General features: G+C 46.8%; 1 protein-coding gene across 1 annotated transcript in view; it reads left to right on the top strand.

Annotated features, from left to right (window-relative positions):
• The window catches only part of HYDIN (HYDIN axonemal central pair apparatus protein), a 137,968-nt gene that overhangs the window by 81,049 nt on the left and 33,559 nt on the right, over window positions 1-23,360 (top strand). Inside the window, exons 37-57 of the mRNA XM_079988354.1 lie at window positions 128-278; window positions 1,536-1,730; window positions 2,871-3,041; window positions 3,750-3,923; window positions 5,149-5,372; window positions 6,969-7,106; window positions 8,161-8,344; window positions 9,097-9,238; window positions 10,222-10,396; window positions 11,124-11,765; window positions 12,314-12,529; window positions 14,318-14,511; window positions 14,755-14,937; window positions 15,926-16,045; window positions 16,502-16,661; window positions 16,751-16,923; window positions 17,378-17,576; window positions 18,411-18,510; window positions 19,707-19,806; window positions 21,099-21,267; window positions 22,330-22,568. Coding sequence (XP_079844480.1) covers window positions 128-278; window positions 1,536-1,730; window positions 2,871-3,041; window positions 3,750-3,923; window positions 5,149-5,372; window positions 6,969-7,106; window positions 8,161-8,344; window positions 9,097-9,238; window positions 10,222-10,396; window positions 11,124-11,765; window positions 12,314-12,529; window positions 14,318-14,511; window positions 14,755-14,937; window positions 15,926-16,045; window positions 16,502-16,661; window positions 16,751-16,923; window positions 17,378-17,576; window positions 18,411-18,510; window positions 19,707-19,806; window positions 21,099-21,267; window positions 22,330-22,568 — 4,049 coding nt within the window. The remainder of the gene's footprint in view (window positions 1-127; window positions 279-1,535; window positions 1,731-2,870; window positions 3,042-3,749; window positions 3,924-5,148; window positions 5,373-6,968; window positions 7,107-8,160; window positions 8,345-9,096; window positions 9,239-10,221; window positions 10,397-11,123; window positions 11,766-12,313; window positions 12,530-14,317; window positions 14,512-14,754; window positions 14,938-15,925; window positions 16,046-16,501; window positions 16,662-16,750; window positions 16,924-17,377; window positions 17,577-18,410; window positions 18,511-19,706; window positions 19,807-21,098; window positions 21,268-22,329; window positions 22,569-23,360) is intronic.

Here is a 23,360-nt window from a genome sequence, read left to right on the forward strand (position 1 = left end):
GGCAAACTGACTTCTACAAGTCGAACACTGCGGCAATTCAGGGTCATTCATACTGGCCTTAATGGAGCACTGGCCAGACTCCACATGAGACAGTTATTTGTATCCTTATATATCTGCTTGGTTTTAGATTCTGCGGATGTTGAAGGGCTATGACACCAATAACATGCTTCTGTTGCCTCCTCGCATCCCTGGGGAGAAGCTGCCTTTTGAAGTCCTGGAATATTATGAGGAGCAGAAGAAGTTTCAAGGTGACCAGGAGACAGTTAATCAGGAAAATGGTGAGCTGAGGAGACTGGGCTTTTTGGAGAGTCCAGCTGCATGGGGTGGCTATGTTTGGACATCAGAGGGGACAGCTACCTGCTGTACTCATTTCTAGATTTTGCATCTACTCTTGGAATGAAAAGGTGGGATAATGCCTTGCTAGTCATTCTCACGGTAGACCCATTGAGGTTAACGGACATGACTAATTTAGGTTCATTAATTTCAGTGGGTGAAGAATCGTAGAGTTGGAAGGGACCATGAGAGTCACCTAGTGTAACCTCCTGCAATGCAGGAATCTTTTGGCCAATGTGTACTCTGAGTAGGAATTAGTTGGATACAACCATGTGCCTGCAACTTTCATTATTTAATGTGACAAAAGAGTTCAGCAAGTATTACTCAAACTATCCAGGAGCATTGCCTAAAGCGGGAACCCAAAGTGATGTCAGGTCTGACACACTGCTTCCATATCATCTGACTACACCTATTCCAGTATTAAAGGAGGCCCTACCTGATTCACAACTGCCTTCCCCCTGCAGCCCCAAAATTCTGGGGCTGCATACACACCATTCATTTAAAGCACATTTGAAACACATGGGTTCCCCAAAGAATCCTGGGAATAGTAGTTTACAAACTACAGTCCCGAGGATTATTGAATTGGGGGTGGGGCATGTTCCTTAAAGATTTGCAGCCCAAGGGTATGGTCTAAGTGCCAGGCCAGGGGAATCCCTTCTCCCACCTTGGCGCATCTGGATGCTTCCCATTGACAGGACTTGTGACTTGCTTCCCCACACAGACTTGGCTGCTGTGACTGAATTCCCTCTCCTTTTACCAATACCCCTGCCCAGTGCTAATCCCTACATCACCACACCTTCACAGGATGGACTACATAGAGCATGAACTGGGTGGGTGGTATAAATCATTATCCCTTCATTCCAAAGCCATGGTGTCTTTCAAAAGCAGCCTCTGCCCATTTTATTTTACAATTGATTAAGGTGAGCCATACATAAATGCAGTTATTTGTCCAGGCAACACAATCTGAAGACTAGAAGCTAGTCTTCTGTGTTTTTGAGCCTATTTCCAAGAGCTGATTGGTGCTAGTGGCAAAAACATCTGGAAGGTGCCAAGTTGGCGAAGGTTGGTCTATAGAGAATGGCATGTCCTTCACTGGTTTGCTTTGGTTAAGACTGAGTTTGGGGAACTTCTGAAAGTGCCGCCAGTACATTACTTGATGTCTCTTGTATGCACTGTGACATCTGCTCTCCTTTCCTCTTTAGTGGAAGATGAAGAAAATGCTTTAGTTTCTGATCATGGGATGAAGCTCCTCCCTTCCAGTGCTGGGCAAACAACATCCACGGCGGCCTCTGCTCATCCTTCTCTTTCCCTTAATGAGGATACCAGAACTTTCAGAGTGGAATCAAAATTTGATCAGGAGGAAGAAGAGGAAGAGGAGGGGACAGACAGAGGACAAGGTGAGTGAGAGCTTTTGGTCTGCTGGGACAGTGAAAAGAGCATGTCATCATCACCACTGAAAAAAGAAAATGTATGTGATGTAATGGGGAAAGATCCACATCCACATAGTGACATTTTGCTGCCACCTCATGGTGAAAATCTATAAGGAACAAGATCAGGAGAAAGCTTACACCAAGAACAAACTTAGTTGGTCTCTTAGGTGCTACTGGACATTTTAATTTTATATATATATATATATTTCGACTGCGTCAGACCAACACGACTACCTACCTGAATCTAGATCAGGAGAGTTTAGGTTCCACATGTGTTGGAATTGTGGACCAGTGCATGTTTTCCAAATCTCGAAAATACCTGGCTTGACAAAATCCTTTTGACCCATAATTGTGTTGCATGCCATCTCCTGCAAACTTTGTTCTCCAGCATGAAGCAACTGCAGAAGTTGTAGTGGAAATACATTATCTTGACTTTTCCCATTGGACAAAGGCTTAAGCCCTGTCCACCCATTGCTTGTGCACAGGCCCTCACTATGTTGACAGAGGAATGAGGCTTCACTCTTGGCTTGTCTCCCCTGATATTGCTGATCTTTTTTGCATATTATGTTCAGGGGTCTGTGGTGAAATTCCAATGCACAGTGTTTGATCAATGCACATGACAGCATTGGTAAGAAGTCACATAAAGGGTGTTGAGGCTGGAGGGACAGAGCGAGCAATAGAAAGAAGAGAGCTACAAGTACATTAATAATGTGATAAATTAAAACAGAAACATTTCTTGCCCTGCCTGACAGGATCAGTATAAATTGTTCAAAATAAGATCATTCAAACAGATTACAGGTTCTGGAGTTAGATTTATTTATTTTTAATCCCAGAGCAAATGTATAGATATATACTGTCTGTTGCAGTAAAGGATTAAAAAAGCCACGGACACCCCTGCCATCTGCAGCAGCAAAGATGAGAGAGTGGCATTCCTTACTGGGCTTAAGGACTTCTCCCATTTGGCCAACCCTCTGTTCCTCCTTGAAAATAAAAGGGTCTGTGCAATTTCTGAAGATGTACTATTTGTACCTGACATCTTTCCTTTCTGAAGCCCTTTGAAGGATATGGCCTTTGAGCAAGCTGTCTATAGCCCTGATTCCTTTTCAGGAGGGAGTCAGCAAAGTGTGATCAAGAATAAGGAAGCTGTTGGAGAGCTAGACAACAACCCTGTCTCAAAAGCCATTGCGCGTCACCTTGGCATTGATATATCTCCAGAAGGACGGGCTGCCAGGAACCGCAGGGGCATTGCCATCATCATCCATGGTGCTCCCCTTACAGGTACAGAGACCACCTCGGAGAGCAGGGCTATATCTGTGGTGACTGTATATTCCCATATGGTATCTGAGTACCACCATGTGCTCTGAGATCTCACTGACATCCTCTGTTTTTTTGCAGCTCTCTTCTGAATATTTTTTAGTTTGTGAACAACTTTTTGGGGGGGCTGAAAGACTCGAGGTATTTTCTTACCAAGGCTGATTCTAACTGTGGGCTAAGCTAGAGGTGCGCTTAATGCAGAGCAGGCAGAGTGACCTGCCTTGTTCTTCCTTGATGAATGGCGGGTGCTAGGGAGAGGGAATTTGCCCTGGGAAGGCAGCCATGTTCCTGTTTTATGAGAGTCTGTTGAGAACTCCCATTAGAACTCTCCCCAGACCCCACCCATCCATCACTACTGGCCCTTCTGATTCACTCCCCCCCCCCATGTTTTTGTCTTACTGGACTATGTCCTTGAATTATTGCTTATCTGGAAGAGAGGGGTAAGTGAGAGAGTATGTAGAAACTGGCTTACTGTTCACATTATTGTTCCACCCACTTTTGCTTCTGGCCCCACCCCCCACTGCCATGTGGCCCTCGGAAAGTTGTCCAGAAGAGAATGTGGCCCTTAGACTGAAAAAGCCCCTCCATCCCAGATATAAAGGGATGTCAATAAATGATGGATGGTGAAAGTGTGTGTGTGTTTAGCAATACCTTTGTCTCTGATTCCTCTAGGAAAGTCCAGTGCGGCCATCACCCTTGCCAAACACTACAGTGCTGCTTGCTTATCCATTGATTCTGTGGTCTTGGAAGCCATCTCTGATGGGAACACTTCAGCAGGGCTTCGTGCTCGTGAACTCTGCATCCGAGCCGCCATTGAACTGGCACAACGGGAAAATGAAGAGGGGGGTAAGGGGGGATTGGGGGGGGTTGTGGGGGTCTTCAACATCTGGCCTTTGCCTGTCCTCCCTATAGCCCATCCTCAGTGAACTTTTACTCTCTTCTCAGGACCAGCTTGACTCTCACTCCAGTAGGGTATATCCAGTGGTGGGGTAGTAGTTAGAGCATTGGAATAGGACTTGGGAAACAAGGGATCAAAATCCATACTCGGCCACTTAAATCCCCACTCAGCCTCAGCTCACTGAGTGATAACCTTGGGCGAGTCATGGTCTCTGAGCCTAACCTACCTCGCAGGGTTGTTATCGTAATTAAATGAGATGGGGAAGAACCACGTATGCCATCTTGAGTTCTTTGGAGGAAAAGATGGCATAGAAATGTAACAATTAAATAGCAAATACTCTCCCATGGGACGCAGTGGTGCTGTGGGTAAAACCTCAGTGCCTAGGGCTTGCCAACCGCATGGTCGGCGGTTCGAATCCCCGCGGCAGGGTGAGCTCCCGTCTTTCGGTCCCAGCTCCTGCCCACCTAGCAGTTCGAAAGCACCCCTAAGTGCAAGTAGATAAATAGGGACCGCTTTCTAGTGGGAAGGTAAACGGTGTTTCCGTGTGCTGCGCTGGTGCTGGCTCGCCAGAGCAGCTTCGTCACGCTGGCCACGTGACCCAGAAGTGTCTCCGGACAGCGCTGGCCCCCGGCCTCTTAAGTGAGATGGGTGCACAACCCTAGAGTCAGAAACGACTGGCCCATATGGGCAGGGGTACCTTTACCTTTACCTTTACTCTCCCATAGGGAAACTACTTGAAGGTATGTCTTGCCTAGCGACAAATTAGGAAAACCTTAATGTTATCATGAAGGCTGTGGAGGCCTGAGCTGACCCAACAGTGACCTCAGTATGAATGTTCTGCAACCCTACATCTGAGAGGACCTCTAGCAGCTCAGTCAGGGAGGCTACATGCCCAGTCTGACCTTTTGGCCCCAAACTAGATACAGGCCCTCAAAACCTGGCCCTGGGTAAAGAGGCCTAGTGGAAGAGAGCACAGCGCTCCCTCCCCTTGCTTATGCTGACACTGCAATGGGTAGCCAGGCAGACATAGTTGGCTGAGGCCAACCTTTCCCAATTCACCCACTGAGATCGCATCACTATGCCTTGCCAAGTTTGGATGATGAAGTAGTGTTCACTTCTCTGACTTGTAAAACATCAAGGACCTATTTCTGTCTGTCTGTCTTTCCCATCAAGGAACTGAAGGGCAGCTTACCCTGCCTCTGAATAACAGGCTCAGTACAGAGGCTTTGGGTAAGCACACCTCAGAAGGCAGCCATAGTTCAGAGTCCAAAACAGGACCCCTCTCAGCCATCTCTAGAGGCTATAGGGGAAGTACGGCGACGGCAAAGGGCAAGTCTGAAGGTCACACATCACAAAAGCAGCAGCAGCACCAACAATCTGATCAACCTGGATCCCAGGTGAGAGAACTGAGGAAGAGCAATGGCCCAGTGGTAGAGCATATGCTTGGCATGCAGAAGGTCAAAGGTTCAATCCTTGACATTCCTAGGATGGAATGGGAAACTTTGTTTAAAACCCTGGAGAGCCTCTGCCAGTCAGTGTAGACAGGCCTCCACCAACCTGTTGCCCTCCAGGTGTTGGACTACAACTCCCATCAACCCACCAGATTGGTGTAAACCATACTGAGCAAGATAGACCAATGGTCCAACTCACTGTAAGGCAGCTTCTTAAGATTTGCCAAAAATTCCTGCCATCCTCTTGCCCCTTCCGGAGGGAAATAGTATGGTGTCCCAATGCTGAGGCCTAGTTCCCCTTGTAATGCCATTCTGTAAATACTTCTGATAAACCCACCTTTCTCTCAGGTGGGTCTCCCAATGGTCACCCATCCAGGAATTGGTTAGTTTGCTTTGCTTCAAGAATGCTTCAGCAACATCAGGTCTTCTCAAACCATTCCGTGGATTCCTTTTCTTATACTGTTGAGGTGCTTGGGCCCCTGCAGACATACTTCTTAGTACAGATTCACAATGATTTGTGCTCATGATGCTGTTGAGTTGGTCACACATGATCCCACTTGCAATACTGCTTGTGCCTTCAAAAGTTCTGGGGCAGTTACACTGCTTCATTTCCAGTCAGTGCACATCCCGTACCTTCCTGCTGAAATTCCCCCCAAAATTCTAGCACTAATGTTCTGGCTTATATTTGTCCTGGTTTTATTGCACTGCAACTCCTCCAGCCAGCAATTACATGGTAGCATTGTAGAACAACTAATAAAGCAGAATAAACCCACTGCTGATACGCTATTACTGTGTCAGGAATGTCTTGCAGAATACACCCAAAGCAATACACTACCTGTCTAGAGTGGCCTTTGGTTAAACATTCCTGTTTTTATGCCTTGAGGGCAGTTCTTGCTGGCAGGCTCTCTTGCTGGCCTTGCCATGGACCCACTGGAAAAAAATGGGTGCTGATGCAGCTGCCCTTGGGAAGAGGAGCCACTTGTGGCTGGTCCACTTGTCTTGACACTTGGTTGGAGCTGCCCCTCTGCCCTTTGATAACCAGGTGCTGAAGCTTGGAGAGAACAATGCACACATCAGACCTCTGAAGCACCTTCCTTGGAAAGACATCCTGCTGGTTTTAAAGTTAAACGGTGCCATTTGCATTTAAAGCTTCCCTTAGTCAGAATTTGGCATCTGACCCCACTCTGTTCCTGCTCTCACAGAGGGCAGCCCAGATGGCCAAGGGCAAGAGACACATCTTAATGGGAGGCACAAAAAGACCTCAGCTTTGAGAGACTGGCCAAGAGAGCCATATTTTGTGGAGAGGTCAATTTTCAAAGTGTTGTGTATTTATTAGTTTGCATATGTGTTTCTCTTTCTGCCTCTCCCCAGCCTCAGGCTCCCCTCCCTTGTCTTCTTGGCGATTGACCATGCTTTATTCCATCTCCCTAAGCTGGGAAGGAAAGTGGTGACCCAGGGGTGGCCGTGTTGAAGGGAGAAGCAGGTGCCTTCTAGCTCAACAGGTTTATTGTAGGAACTTTCTGCCTTATCCCCAATTTACAGATTCCGTCCAGCCCTATTCCCAGCGCTCCGATCCAGCGGCGCCTTAGCCTCTGTGGCAGTGTGGCAGGAGATTATGGCCTGTTGAGCTGTGTGCTTCCAGAGGAGCTATTGGTGGAGATTCTTTCAGAGAGGATGCAGGTAACAGCAGCAAAGGGAGACACTAGCCATGCAGCCTGGGGGTCTCACAATGGTTCCATGTGGAATCCTGGGCCTGGGTCTGCACAATGTCTGCCTGCCAGGTCAGGAGTATCCTATCCCTTCCTGCATAAAGGACCATGGCAGAGTTGCAGGTGGCTTTCTAGGGTCCCCTTTTCTGGTGTGATTCCAGTGGAGAGCTAGTGTGGCCCAGAGTCCTGTGCACTTGGCTATCAAATACCCATTGCCAAATCACAATTCCTGGCCAATCACAATAAAGAAACGGAGGGACCATGAGCACCTGTCAACCTCAGTTTTCCAGTCTCTAAAATGAGAGTACTAATGACACATTTATTGCAGACAATTTTATCACTACTATCGTATTATCAATTCTTGTTCCATATTGTAAACTAAAAAAGTCAGGTTTTTGTCACAAGGAGTTTATAGATCAAATGTTGGCAGTTGTGAAGATTGCCAAGGGAATGGGGAGAGCAAAGAATTGAAGAGATGGGTGTGAGCAGGTAAAGTTACATGCACTTAGGCTCTCTTGTAGCTGGCAAACAAGAATTAGGGTTTCCTACGGTGCTAAGGACTATGGATCACTTCTACTTCGAATGAGCTCCAAAAATGTGGAGCAATAGCTATAATCTAGATCCAGTCGACTAGCAGAATTCCCATTAAAATTTCTTTTGCAAAGATGGTTGTGAAACAGTCCCTGCCCACACAGGCTTACAATCTAAGAAACCCAACACACAAGGAAAAATGGATGGGGTGAGAAGAGAGGAAAAGCAAACTCAGGCACCACTTCTTAAATATTAGTTCTCAGCATGACCAGCTGTCATATGAACAGTTCAGGGGCCGGAGGTGCCTTATGGAGCTGGGGTTTTTTTGGCAAAGCTGATGGGATGAGCCTCCTGCTTCCCATCTCTCTCATGCAGGCAGCCTATCAGCAGAGTGACTTCTGCCAGGTGACTCCTGCTGCCTGGCAGGAGCTATGCCTGGTAGTGGCCAAAGCCTTGCCTGAGCCTAACGGGGATGTGCTTTCATTTTCCAACAGCTGAGCGACTGCTATCGTGGCATGGTGTTTGATGGGCTGGATACCTTGTTTGCCCGCAGCATGGCATCGGCGCTTACCTGTCTACTCAAAGCTATCAACAACAGGCGCCACATCTATTTTGTGAACCTGTTCCAGGACTTTGTTGCTATGAAAGCCAGAGAGAAGGCCAAGCAAGAGCAGGAAGGTAAGGAGGAGGAGGAGTTGGGAAGGTGGTGGCCCCTTGCTTAGCCCAGCTGTTCCTCTTTGCTTTGCTTCCAGTTGCTGAGAATCAGGGATGGGGGAGAAATTCAGTTTTGTATATTTGGTTTACAGGCTTTCCATACATTAGGGAAAATCTTCACTTGCCCCAGTTTTCAACAATTTGGGTTTGTTCCCACAAAAAGGTGGTTTCCTTTAAAAACTCAAAAATCTTGGGGTCTTGCTCAACAACTATGTGGGTGCTAGGAAATTAACTTTGTGAAATATGGCAACCCTAAGTGTGCATAAAAATGCAAATATAAGGGAACGTTGCTTTGCAGAAATGTGTTTTAGGGAAAACTGCATACAAACTTACACATATTAGGAAATATTAGCAGTCAAATGTTGATGAATTTTCATGAGGATTTGTTTTTTATTTTTATTTTTAAAAAATGCAAACTCATTTGGAAATGTGGAAAACAAACTGAAGAGTGGAAAGATGAGAAATGGAAATGGAGAGATTCACCCCTCCCTACTGTATATAGAACTCAATCATTCTCTCCCAGGATTTTAGCTTAATGCTACTACTCAGTTTAATTTGCAACTCCCCTGTTTTGCTGTCCCCACCCCCTGATATTTGCTCTGCAATAAATTTAATGGGTTGGGGGCATGGGTGGCATGAGGTATTGCCACTTGCCTTGGATGTGGCTCTCCTGGTAAGTTTCTGGTGTCTTTCTTTCTCCTTTGTCTGCTTGGAAGAACGGGAGCAGCAGGAGGCCATTGCAAGAGAGAAGGTTCGTCTTCAGGAGATGGATGAAGAGGAGTATGATGCCCTCACCGAAGAACAAAAAGTCCAGTTTGATCATGAACTGTTGCTGGCCCTGCGTGAGAGAAAAAAGAGGTCAGAGCAGGCCTGGGGATATACTCTGTCCCTCAAAGAGCGGGGAGGACATTGTCACTGTGGGCAGTGATTGTAGAGATATCCTTAGGAATGGATGTAGTTCGCTGGTCATTTCCATTATAATATTTGCTGCTCTTCATCCTCTCATTGTGGCTTCTTTCCTCAGGCTTGATCCCAGAACTGTGAGAAGCACATGTCCCCGAGGGTGTTTAAGCATGTAAACTGGGGGAGATGAGGGCAAATAAGCATACTTTGAAAGGTTCAAGAAGGAGACCCTAAATGCTGAGCCAACGTTCAGACAGCCCAACACACTGCAACCAGAATGTGGTGATGGCACCAAATCCCTGTAGTTCCAGTTTCTGGAACTAAGAGTTCATATTCCACCTCATCCTCCATATCAGAGCCCTGTTGACTCCAGGCTCCAAAATAGGCTTCAAAGGGCCAAAATGACTCTGACCTGCCAAAGGTTGGCTGGTCCATGGTGCACCTGATGACATAATGAACTGCTCAAACAGCCTCCCTATATAGTCTTCCTAGCTGAAGAAGGACCTCTCTCTCTCTCTCTCTCTCTCTCTCTCACACACACACACACACTTTGTACTTCTTACTGATAGCTGAGGAGGGAGTGGGAGAAGAGGGCAAGAGGTTTCACAAGGACATTCTTGCTCGTGGTTGGGGCATCCTAAATTGCTGGTCATCCTGGAAGCCATACTTCTCCCCATGCCTAGTTACCTGGGTTGCTTTTGCCTGGCATCGGAGCCTCCCAACTGCAGCCACCTGCTGCCTTTTTAGCCAGAAGCAGGGGTGGGAAAGCCTCTGGGCCCTTTTGAGTACTCTGAGATGGGGTTCGGTGGCTGAAAAGGCTGAGCTGATTCATACTTGATCCGGGGGGGAGGGGGGAGAAAAGCTTGATTTGGGGAAGTTTTTCAGGCACCTGGGAAATGAATGAAGTTCCTGATTTTCCTGTGTGTCATGCATTGAAGGGAGCAGGAGAAGCTGGCTCGGGAGCTGGAGGAGAAGAAGCACCAGCAGGAACTGGAGCGCCTGCGGGAGGAGGAGGAGATGAAGAGGAAGAGCAAGCGCTACAAGAGGGAGGCAGCAGTGGCCAAGGAGAAAGAGGAGGCTGCAGCAAAGAAGGCCCAGCAAGGAGGCAAGCAAGTAAGTCCCAAGCAGCCCTTGAACCCAGTGGTTCCCCCAATGCGTGGTACTTGCCCCTCCCCCCAGGGGACAGTGGGATTAACTAGAGGCAAGGGGGTGGCAGGGCAGTACTGGAGGTATAAACGACTATCAGATTTTGAAAACCTGGTCTCACTGGACCAAGTTAATCAGTTTTGTTGAAGTAGTTAAACCAAATTTCATTTAATTTTGAAAAAATGTGCAGTATATTGTTACTATTCTGAATTGTATTGTGTTTTTTCATTCCTTAGTGTGTCATGCAAACTGCTATTCTGAATAATGCTTTTTATAGGGTAGGGTAGGGGGCACTGGGAATGAGTTTACGGAACCAAGGAGGTAGGAGCCCCAAAAAGTTTGGGAAGCACTAATCTAGGGGCATGTGGCTGATGGAGAAAAGAGATAAGATTCCTATGGCTAAGTGATGCATCAGCTCATGCCAAGGCAGTTATCTCCACTTGGCAGCATCGGGCAACTTGAGTGGCCTTGTTTCCTGAAGCTTTTGTACTAGTGACCAGGTTGTGGGGAAGTGGCCTGCATTTTTTAGGAATAAGCCAAGTCCCAGGTGGCTCTCAACATCATCATCATCGTGCTGTTGGGACACTTGGATCCTTTAGAATGCTTGAAAGGGTGGCTATCTGGGCTCCTTGCTGCAAGGCTGAAGCTACGTACTTGACAGGCTCTCCTTTTTTCCTTGGTTCTGCTCTTCCAGAACGCCCCAGTGCCTGCTTTGAAATCTGACGGGAGGCTGAATGAAGGGATCGAGCGGAAAGCATCCGCCAAGGAGCGCCCAGAGTTTAATGTCAATGACAAAGATGAGAAGAAGAGGAAAAGTAAGACGGGCCCACAGAATGGTCAGCCAGGAGCTGCCCCACCTGTAGCCCAGGAAGATGAGGAAGCTGAGAAGGAAATGATGAGCGAGAGTGAGAAGAACTTGGCTCTGAGGTTCAAGCTCTATGATGCCAACCAGAAAGACATAGTCCAGATCCTGACCTTCTGGGACAGAGTTCAGTTGGTGCAGCTGCTGCCACCAGGCTCTGAAGAGAAGCAGGAGGAAGCAGAAGACCAGCGGCAAGCACCCTCGGGCCGCAAGGGCAGGAAGGACAGGGAGAGAGAGCGCCAGGAGAGACTGGAGAAGGAGAGAGCAGAGAAGGAACGCCTGGAGAAAGAGAGAGTGGAGAGAGAGCGCCTAGAGAGGCTCAAAGCGATGGAGGACAACAGGGCTTCAGGGCAGGAGGGAGAAGGGGGAGAACCAGATGTGGGGATCCCATGCTTGGAGTTCCAGGTGCTCAGTTCTGAGGACTCCAGTGGCAAGAGGATCCTGGAGAGTGGCAAGCTGCCAGATATTGTCCAGGTGGGGACCCTCAGTGATTTTCACAGAATGTGGGCTAGCCTCCACACACCAGAGAAATGGGGATTATTCTAGTGGAAAGGAACCTCTCCAATATTAGCAAGAATGTAGAAATTTAGCTTGAGGGAGCCTTACAGATGTGATGGAATCCTGAAGACATCAGTTTTCATTTAGAGAATAAGCATGATTCTAGCTCTCATAGAATATTGGTTTAATTGTTTATGCACAGCACAGGCAGGTCTTCAGGCAGGCAATGGCAGTTTGAGACAGGCAAATGGCTCATAGTCTCGTGAAATGAATGGCCAACAGATCCAGACATCCTTTCATGCCATCCTTCAACAGCTATGGTGCTATGGGCAGCTGGTCTTTTAAATCCCCATTCTATGTGTGGAAAGGATGCAGTTCCACCTAGATGCCTCTAGTCCCCCGTGGCCACTACTAGGAAGAACAATATGCCCACTGGTATAAAGAAAGAGGCAGGTCATTTCATTTGCATTTTACAATAGCAGCATTGCAATGCGGCCTTAATATAGCCTTCTCTCTTGCTGTAGATCTTGAATGGCTTGGGACTGGGTCCTTCTGGGCCACCCATTCCTCCCACTGCCTGTTTCTCTGTGATCCCATATCCGGAGAAGCGGGCAGCACCAGTTCCTGGAGAAGCTCTCAAGCATTTCACCTTCCTCTCACCTGAAGATCCGAGTCTGGAGGAGGACAAGAAGGAGACTGAGAATAACTTGGAGACTCCAGTGAATCTTCCTACAGTAAAGGTAGAGGGCCTCTTTGCTCCTTCATGGGAAAAACAGAACCTGAGAAGGGGAAAGTCTGCCAATAAAGTTGCACAATAAGGAGGATTGACAAACGCCATCAGGGAAGCTGGGTTTGTTGCCTGGGAGGCAAAACTAAAAAAATGAACTCCTTCTCTATCCAGTCAGGTCTTTGGGTTCCTCTGTACATATGCTTGTTTTCTGCTTGACCCATGCTTTCTAGCCTTTACCCCACCGCTTTTCCCCAGAAAACCTGCTCTTCAGTGCTGAATCAGAGCAAATGTCAATCCACGGAAAACCTGATTGCTGTTTGTTCCAACTGAGCACTAAATCATGGGTTTTCCTGGGGGAAAGCGGTGGGGCAAACAGAAGTATGTGTGAGCCCTCTGTTACATACACTGACCAGGTCAGCATGCTGACTAAATCAGAGGTAAGGCTGACTTAATTGCCAGGCATGTGAAACACATCACATTGAATGGAAAGGAGCACCCCCAACTGTCGTTGACCAAGGGAGAGATGCCAGCATTTGGGGAAGACAAAGATTATTTTGATCCGGAATGAGACTTAAGAAAGCGAAAATCTTTTCACTCATAAAAAATACTTAGATTTTAAACTAGACAACAGTTCTAACTACAGTGGGGCCTCGCAAGACGAAATTAATCCGTTCCGTGATTCTCTTCGTATAGCGGTTTTTTCGTCTTGCGAAGCAAGCCCATTGACAGCTTAGCGGATTAGCGCTATTAGCGGTTTAGCGGCTTTTAGCGATCAGCCGTTAAGCGGCTTATCAGCGGATCAGCTGATAAGCAGCTTAACGGTTTAGGAAAAGGGGGGAAAAAGGGGGGGAAACCCGCAGGAACTCGCAAGACATTTTCGTCTTGCGAAGCAAGCCCATAGGGAAATTCGTTTTGCGAAGCGCCTCCAAAACGGAAAACCCTTTGGTCTAGCGGGTTTTCCGTCTTGCGAGGCGTTCGTCTTGCGGGGCACCACTGTACTAGACTTAAGTTGCAATCGCATACTCGCTTACCTGAAAGTAAATAATACGGAACTCAGTGGGCTTACTTCAGAGTAGATACATTCAGGATTGTACTGTAAATAGTGTAGTGGGAACTGAATCTCTGCAGACTAAACAATATTTTTAACTGGTAAAAATGTAGCAGTTGGTTTACGTAATAGGTTTTGTAGTCTAATAATTACTGATCTTTTATGATCCATGATCAATAATTGTTAAGATTGAGTAACCTAATGTTAAATAAGGTTCTACTAAATTTCTTTCTTTCTTTCTTTCTTTCTTTCTTTCTTTCTTTCTTTTTGATAATGGAGTAGCCATTTTTGTTAAAGTTGCTTGGGATGTTTAACTTATAAATAAAATAAATATCATGCAGTGATCTGGATTGACTCCCTTTCAGAAAAAAATATTTGCTTGTGAAGAATACTAGGCAGGGATGACCCTTTGTCACCCTTTGTTACCTTTTTCTATGGCTCCAGAACCATCCACAAGATCCATAAGGGGAAATGGAACTCCTGGAGGAATCACACATATAGATTAGATATGTAAAATAGGTATTTATGTTCATGGTGTTAGAAAGCCTAAAGATTTCTAGTAGTAATAGTAAATCTGGATTAAATGGGTGGGAAGGAGAAATGGGGTGGGAAGGAGAAATGGGGGGACAGCATTTTGATGAGGACAACTGTGTGTGTGTGTGCCATGAAAACCTGCAAGAAGCAGCAGCAGTATATCTACAATAAGCTGCCTGCTTCTCTCTTTCCTCCTGTGTTTCTTCTGGGTCTTAGGAGGAACAGATAACCCCAACCCGAGGCAAGGGCAAGAAGGAGAAAACCGACATAACCCGTGATTCTTCAAAGGATAAGAAAGGCAGCTCTCGTGGCAGGAAGGGTATTCATCCTATCCCTGGTGCAGTAACAACTCTGTCAGAGCTAGATCAGGGTGGCCTCACAGGGGAACCATCTACTGAGAAGCTCAGCCGGTAAGGGAGCAAGAAATAGGGCCTGGGGCATGTCTCACAGCAGACAGAAAGCACTTGTGTGCCTCTGACTAGCCAGGGCTGGGGTGCTCTTGAAACATTGGCTGAGCAGAAGCAGAAAGTGAGCCTTGCATGCTGATCTGGTGGGGGTGAGGGTGGGCAGAACTCTGCTCCTATGATCCTTGCATACCCATATACCCCACCCCAGTTGTTTGAGGCAGACTCTTTGTGCTTTGTATTCCACAGGTTGACCTGCTTTCGTTGGACGGTCCCTGCTAATGGAGAGGTTACAATGCGCCTCCATTTCTCTTCCACCACGACAGGGTACTTTGATCAGGTCCTAAACTTTGAGATCCTGGGGACCCAGCGACAGTATCAAGTTTTCTGCAGGGGTGTCTGCATATATCCATCCATTTGCCAAGATCCTACGTAAGTGCTAGGAAAAGGGCACTGCCTAGTTATATAAGCCTTCTGGGCTAGGATTCAGAGCTGGCCTTAGAGATGTGTACCTTCACCTCCTTAAAATAAAGCTGCATCTAGTACCCAGCAGAAAGGTATTCTGCAAATATGAGGTCCTGGCACAACACAGAAGAGAGAGGATGCTCCAAGCAGATAACATGTCTCCTGCTGATGTGGTTGCAGACACTGGCTGAGGGCTGTGCCCTTGACTGCCCCGTGAATCTATGGGTCTCTTGCTTCCCTTTGTGGTGAATTCTGTTTTCTTTCTGAAGACAGTAAGGAAAAATGCTGCCAAAGGCTGATATGGAAATCAGACATCTGTATAAAGCAGTTATAATGAGAGTGAACCTCATTCCTTGCCCCTCTTGTATGATACCTGCAGTCAGATTATTTGCTGAAGCACCTCTACATCCAGGCAAATAATGAGATGTGGATGCTTGTCCTGAGCAGGTGAATTTTCCAACTAAAAGATACATAAAGATTACACTACCATGGGGGTAAAGATTATACCTATTTTCCTCATAGTCAAAGAAATTTAGAATTGGATTTCTCTTGAATATCATTGACATTAGTTGACAGTGTAAGATCTGTCTCATCTTGGCACTGAGGCCAAGGGAAATGACTCAGTAGTTCACAGGCTATTTATTTGAGGGGCATGTTTGTATTGCCCCCCCCCCCATGGATGCTATGCCATCACATGGGTTGATGTTGCCACCTGGTGTCCAAGGCAGGAAATGTTCAAACTTGAGACTATTACTACTTCCTGTCCTCCTCACCCAATCCATTTCTTGCTTTCGTCCAAGGTGGACAAACCTCCAGTATGGCCATAGTATGGATCTCCTTCCAAAAGGGATATTCGTCCCTTCCCCAAGGGACCACCTGAAGTTCCACTGTTGCAGTCTTGTTGATCTTTCCCCCATTGCACACCTCCTGATGCATTTCTGCTTCTTTCCTCCAGGATTGTCTTCCCGCACCGTGTAAAGAGCGTCAAAGCCGATGACATAATATCCAAAAAGTACATCATGAATTTGGGGGTCTTTCACTTTGGCCCCTTGCTGTGTGGGAAGTCAAGGGAGAAGTAAGTGCCAGTTGTGTTCAGCATAAAAGGACAAGCAGTTAACCCAGAACTTCAGTGGTATTGAACTCACTGGTTGACAATATACCAGAATTGTTGAAGTGTCCCCACATGAGCTAGAAACCTGAATGCTGGGTCCAAGCCCCATGATCAGTGGAGAACATTTTCAGTGCAAAAACAAGCTTTCCGGGGTCATGAAATGATTCTTCAAATTCTGCCAAACAATCCTCCACTTTTGTGTTCTTTATCCTGGCTGTAAAAGAAGGCGTGATTCCATGATGCAGGTCTCCCTTGAGTGCAAATTGCTCAGTCCACACAGGATGTTGCCTGCTCCAGGCAAACATATCTGAGCCAGGGAACATGGGAAGTGCTTCAGTGTTAGGCAGTGCCTTGTCATGAGAGGCAAGTGTAGCCCTGCTCTCTCCTGCAACTCCCAATGTAAGCTATTCATGCCTACAGGTACAAGGCCCTGCGATACCCCAATCATTATGAAAAGCTCACCATCCTCAACGTATCTCCTTTGGATGCGGAAGTTCATTTCTTCTTCCAGTTTGACTCCAAGGCAGTCACATACCTCTTTGACCCCCCTACCATGACACTCAAGCCCAACGAGAAGCAGGTAATGACATGAGGCGACCATTGTCTGTAGTGTGCATTTCACGCAAGTCAAGGCTTTCCAGCTGAATGTGTGTCATTCTGACTCCCCAGGAGCTGACAATTTGGGCTTATCCAACAGCTAGTGGTATATTTGAGGACAACATTGTCTGTTGCATTAAAGAGAATCCAGAGCCTGTAATCTTCCGGGTCAGCTGCCAAGGAGTTCGCCCAGAGTTGGAGCTAGATCGCCGGCTGGTGCATTTTGAAAAGCTCCTATTGCACAGGTAGATCCCGCTGCTTTGACCAATCTCCAGTTGCTTCCTCTGCTTTAAGTTCCTTGAACGTTTTTGGGCGCTTTGGATGCAGCAGGAGTTTGAGACATGAACTTTCACCATTGACCTCTGAGCTTTCCAGGGTAGCATACAGTGTATTTCTCTGCATTGAGTGAGGTTTGAAGGGCATGTAAACTGTGAGCATGTAAAACTGAAGTTGCTGGCCTTGTTTATTCAGTTGAGGCTGTGTGCAAATGAATCCTCTGCTCAGCCATTATGCGAGCTACAGCATGGAACTCAACTGGGTGTCATTCTCCAAGAGATGTTCCCTTCCTTTTGCCATATGAGTCATGGCCACTTTCCCAGTTGGGTGAACATGATCTCACCTGCCCAGCATATAAAGGCACAGCAAAACTCTTGTAGCCCCCAGAAAACGATGCTGCTTTGGCTTCTCTTGTTTCTGCAGAAAGGAGACAAAGCCACTCTACCTCAAGAACTTCACTCCTCTGCCTGTTGCATGGAGGGTCAGCGGCATGGAGAACATTGGTGATGATTTCTCTCTTGCCGTTGATATGGGTGTGATTGAACCCTACTCAGAGTACTGTCTGCTAGTGAACTTTAGGGCCACAAAGACACTCAACATTAAGAAGGCCATTCGCCTAGAGGTGAGCATTCCTTGGCAGCTACAGTCCAGTTGGTTGGGTCTTGCATGCTGCCACTTTTCCTGGTGTGGGTTTTTTGTTTTTTGTTTTTTGTTCGCAAAAGCTTGGGAGTGTCTCTGGTCCTTGGGGCTGTAAAAATATCAGGGTGGAGCTTACAGAAACAACCCTATCATTTGGCAGGATGGGGCACCTGCCTCAGTTGGCAAATCCTGTGGGGCAGCAGTGAGGTGCTGGAGGACAGAGCTGTGTGTGCTACATTGTCTTCCCTGCACCCCCTCACTTGGCATACTGTCCCATCAGTCACCTACGTTGAAGTTCATTCCAGGGGATACTCTGGTCAGCCTCTACATGTGGAAAGGTGAGGACCCAATTTTGTCCTTTGCCTGAAGCAGCATAAAATATTGGCCAGACTCTGGGCACTTCTTTAGCTCTCTGTATCATTTGGTGTCTAGGGCTTGAACTAAGACCAGAATCAATTTAAAAGTTACACCCTACTCACTTGCAGAGTATAAATTTTCATCCTAAACTGTAGTAAAACATTGATGGAAATAATGGTGGTTTTTTTCTGATTGCTTCTGAGCGCTGCAAGTATCAGTCATACTTTTATTTGAGACCAGATAATTGCAAGTTATGGCAACAAGAATGTGTGTGCAGATAAGAATGTGTGTGTTTGTTCTGGGCAAAGCCAGTTGTGGAACTCTTCACCAAGCCACAAGCCCTAGCATCATTCTCACTGAATTCTGGTCCAGAAAATATGGCTGTATTGGCTACAAATTTCACCCAGCAAAGAGTGATCCTAAGGGAGCTCAACGGGACTGTTGCTTGCTGTCATTTCAGGTTTCAGATGTGGAAAATATTCTGGGGATTGTCCAGATTGAAAACATCCAAATTATTGCTGAGGCCTATGATGTTGCCCTGGACATCAGCTTTCCCAAAGGTGGGTTCAGCGCTTCCCAGCCAAAACCATTTTGAACTCATTGCTTACTGGAAAGAATGCTAAGTAAGGGTGGGCAGTCAAGAGTAAAGGACCAAAAGGACAATGAACCAATACTGGAAAACTAATAATAAAAAAGGACAAGAAACTTAATTCCTGGCCTCCCAAGACAGGACTTCCCTATGTCCCTTTCCTTTAATTAAACTATGCAACCCGTAAGAAGAGCCCTGCAGCAGGATCAGACCAAAAGCCCATCTGGTTCAGCATTCTGTTACCACAGCAGCCAACGAAAGGCCACTGAGAAGTCCATGAACACAGCAAAGCACAATAGCCCCTGCTCTTCCAGCAGCTGGGGGTGTTCAGAGGCATGCTGGAGGAGTAACATATAGCCACCATGAGAGCAGCAACCACTGCTGGGGCATTTCTCAGTAGATAGTTCTTTCAACATGGTCATATGTTATTGCTTCTTGTGACCCTTCCCTTTCAGAGAAGCAGATCCTGACAGGTGTAGGAGCTCCTACACAATGTATATAAGTCACTTTGGGAGTGTGTGTGTGCGCGTGTGCGCATAATAATGGTGCTTTTGAACCCTTTCCTAAATTCATTCTGTCTCACCTGGGACCTTGTTATCATATGATTGCCTGGAGTGCAGCCTTCCACTACCTGCAAGTGCACTCCAAGTGTTGTTGGACCCCCAACTTTCAACAGCCCCAGCCAGCATCATCAGCGATCAGGGATGATGGGAGTTGTAATCCAAAGCAACCTGAGGGCACCAGATGGGGGAAGGCTTGGACATCCCTTTTCCCCATCTTTCTTTCTGCCTTTCTCTATGCTTAAGCTGCTTCATCCAGACATATGCACCTCCCCTTTGCTCTCAAAGGAGGAGTTTAATTGGTTTTAAAAGGCAGATAAAAAAGAGCCTTGCTTTTCTGGCTGCATCATGGATAACAAAGCTTCTGGGAGAAAGATATAAAGAACTTCATGGCAGAAACTGCCCTCTCTGAGATGTGCCTTGGCATCCTGCATCACTCCTTCCTTAGTACTCTACAGCAATTGCTGCTGCTTCTCTCTGCCACCCCCACTGCTGCCAGTATAAGGGTTGTAATCTACCTGATCCTGCCTGTGACTTCTACTCCTAAGGGTGGGAAAATAGCAGTGAAATCCAGACCACTCATGACAATGACTTTTGGCTGCTGCAGGTACAAATGGTGGTGTGGAGCTTGGGAATATTAAAGTCATGGATGAAGCTAAACAAGTGCTGTCCTTGAAGAACAAGGGGAAATATGAGATTGGGTACAGGTGAGCTCCATTTACTCTGAAGGCACCTTCTGTTGTGCTCTTTGTCTCCTGTTGGCTTTATTAGCATGGACTGAAGATGGTGCACAAACACTACTGCCATCAAACACCACCCTCTTCCTCCTCAGTCCTTCTGAGATTAGTTACAGATAGGTAGCCGTGTTGGTCTGCCATAGTCAAAACAAAATAAAAAAATTCCTTCCAGTAGCACCTTAAAGACCAACTAAGTTAGTTCTTGGTATGAGCTTTCGTGTGCATGCAGGTATCTGAGGTATCTGAAGAAGTGTGCATGCACACGAAAGCTCATACCAAGAACTAACTTAGTTGGTCTTTAAGGTGCTACTGGAAGGAATTTTTTTATTTTCTTCTGAGATTAGTTATTGAGCTTAGTTTTACCCTAATTGTAACCCAGATTCAGGTCATTCTACATTCAGGGCTTCGGTTTAAGTAAATTATTTGTGTTTCCAATATCTTGGCCGAGGACTTTCCTTATGGTCTAGGTATTTTGGAGGCAGGAGCAGAGTAAGTGGCAATCTTCCTTCATCCAAGTGGCAGCCCACACTTCCCACCCACACTTTAATTTGGGTTTTCCTGATCTGCAGCAAGGAAAAACTCCTACATAAAATCCTCTGTAACTCAACTGTGGATGTACTGAAGTATGTTGTGTGGGCAGGGTTTTTGTGTGTGAGTGAGTGGTGACATTTTGCTGAGTGTTGTCTACCACCCCTCCACTTCCATTGGCAAGCTGATCCCTGGTGGGCTGCTGATGGAGTCAGACATGACACACTCTCTCTCTTTTATGCTGTTTTGTGCAAGTTTGATATACTGGAAAATGTGTAACTGAAAAATAAATTTAAAAATGGCTGTGCACAGGCAAACCAATACCTGAGTGCATGGCCTACAATGAATCTCAGGTTTCCAGTACCCAGGGAGGATGGAGAAGCTCCAGTTGAGGGGAGTAGACAACACAACATCCCATCAAGCACCAACCACTAATGTGGATGGGAAACATTGAGATAGAGTTCTGTTGAAATTGATCATGTGTAGATGAAAGTGCACAAAAGCATACATGGAAAAATGGGCTCTTCAACCCACAGGCTCATTGACACAGGCTTATTGTGTGCACACCTCACGTTTTTGGGGGTCATTATATTAGTTTAAAATGGACACAGCTGGCCACAACCTTTTGGAAAGTTGTTTCAGTATCTCTTCATTTTCTTACTGCCTCTAGCTTTAGTGTCTGTCATGATTCTGGACCAGTGCTGAGGAGTCTTTGTTTTCTCCTTGTTCTCTAGCTTTGTTGTGGAATCCACAGATCATGGGATGCCCAATGTGACTCCACTCTTCACCATCACACCCCAGAAAGGGAATTTGGGTCCCAATGACCGTCCCACTTCAGTCCTGATACTTTTTCGCTCTGGGAGGGAAGTGAAAATTGAGGAGAAGCCTATTCTGCAGTGCCACGTAAGAGAGCTGGCAAGAGCTGGCAGTAAAGAGGCCTTGAAATGCCTTCACTGTGTATACTTGAGTATGTGTGTGTTTGTACATGGCACATGGACTTGGTGGCTAAGCAGTGCCTTCAATGCATAGCTGCTGCTGCTGCTGCTGCTGCTGTTACAGGATCCTTCTTTGCTTAGGTGGTCACTCCAGAAATCACCATATGAGCGGAGAAGCCTTAGCAGTCAGCCTTTCTACCTACCAAAGAGACAAAACAGGGAAAGAAGGCTCAGAGCCAGGGGACTGGTGGTGGTAGGATGATGAATGGTCAAAGGGAGAAGAGGGAGCAGACTGGGAGGAGGTGGTGTTAGAAGCTGAAGAGGTGACAGGGTTTAATGAGCAGAGAGAGGCTATGGCATAGAGCAATCCAGACTCAGAGGCAGATGTGGGCTGTGTGTGTGTGTGTGTGTGTGTGTGTGTGTGTGTCAAAAGGCAGAGTGAAGGCAGGCTGCTGAAGAAACTAGGGAATCTCCCCTTCCTGCTGTGACCAGCTTCCCTGCCACTTGTCTCCCAGAACACGTAGATAAATGAAGAGAGCAGAGCAGAGCAAAGAGAGACAAGATGGAGGAGGCGTAGACCGCTGGGGAAGGAACTGGGAGAGGAGCAAGAGAGAGAGGTGGGAAGGTGGGGACCTTTGGTCCTTGCAATTGCCTCATTGGGGCAAGATCTACTGCTGTGATCACTAGGCCTGCACTGTTTTAGTTTCTTTGAATAAATAGTGCCTCCTGGCATGGAGTCTGCTCTTGTGCCCAGGTAGCTTATTCTTGGAGCGCTGGTCTCTGACTGTCATTCCTTATGATGACCTACATGCATTGGAACAGTTCTGTGTTAGGAGGAGCCAAAGAAAACCAATCTCTCAGCAGAGTCTGTGCTGGGCGGGGGGCGTGTTTCCCACCTCTCCCTCTGCAGCTTCCAGGTGGGAAGAGAAGAACAAGAGGGTCACCAGGGCAAGGATTTGGATTGTGGTGCTTTATCGCCACAAGCTGGAGCTCATCCTTCTGCCAGCCTAATCTCTTGTCCTCTGTCTAGGTTGTTGAGCCCAACCTCTGCGAAGGAGGAGAGATCATTGCCACCATTCCCATCAAGGTGTCAGTGCATTGCATGTTTACCAAATACAGCATCACCCCTCCATCACTCATAAACTTTGGGCCTGTGGTACTCAATTCCCGGAAGACCAACAGCTTCACCATTGAGAACAAGGGGATCCTCGACTTCAAGTATGGCATCTGCAGGCAAATCCGAGATGTGGTGATCCCACTGAGGAAAGGGTGAGCAGGCAACGGGGGATGTTTTCTTGAGAGAGAGGATGGATTTGGGCTCTGAACTTGATTGCAATTTGGAGTGTGTTCTCAGGCAAGGCCAGTGTGGCCATGCAGAATCCACATGTTCAACCTTCCTTTTCCTTTCAAAACCTAATTAGGTTCCAAAGAAGTGTCATAAAATCCAGCCGCTGCAAGAAGGCAGCATGTTTCCAATGTAATGAAACTACCCTGAAGGTTTGCTGCAGTTCCCCCGCCTCCCAGCCTAGAAGACTCCATGCTCTCCTTTTCACCCTCCATTCATCACCTGACATACACCGTCTAGCTGTGACATGAAGAGAGGACCCAAATAATTACTGCCCAGTCAGTCTGACATCAATACCAGGAAGATTCTGGAGCAGATCATTAAGCAAACAGTCTGTGAGCACCTAGAAAGGAATACTGTGATCACCAATAGTCAGCATGGATTTCTTGAAAAATAAGTCATGTCAGACTAACCTGATCTCGTTTTTTGACAGAATTACAAGCCTGGTAGATGAAGGGAACGCAGTGGATGTAGCCTACCTTGATTTCAGCAAGGCATTTGACAAGGTGCCCCATGATATTCTTGTAAAGAAGCTGGTAAAATGCGGACTTGACTGTGCTACCACTCAGTGGATTTGTAACTGGCTGTCTGACCGAACCCAAAGGGTGCTCATCAATGGTTCCTCTTCATCCTGGAGAAGAGTGACTAGTAGGGTGCCACAGGGTTCTGTCTTGGGCCCGGTCTTATTCAACATCTTTATCAACGACTTGGATGAT

The sequence above is a fragment of the Podarcis cretensis genome, assembly GCF_951804945.1.
Source record: "Podarcis cretensis genome assembly, chromosome: 8".
NCBI classification, from domain to species: domain Eukaryota; kingdom Metazoa; phylum Chordata; class Lepidosauria; order Squamata; family Lacertidae; genus Podarcis; species Podarcis cretensis.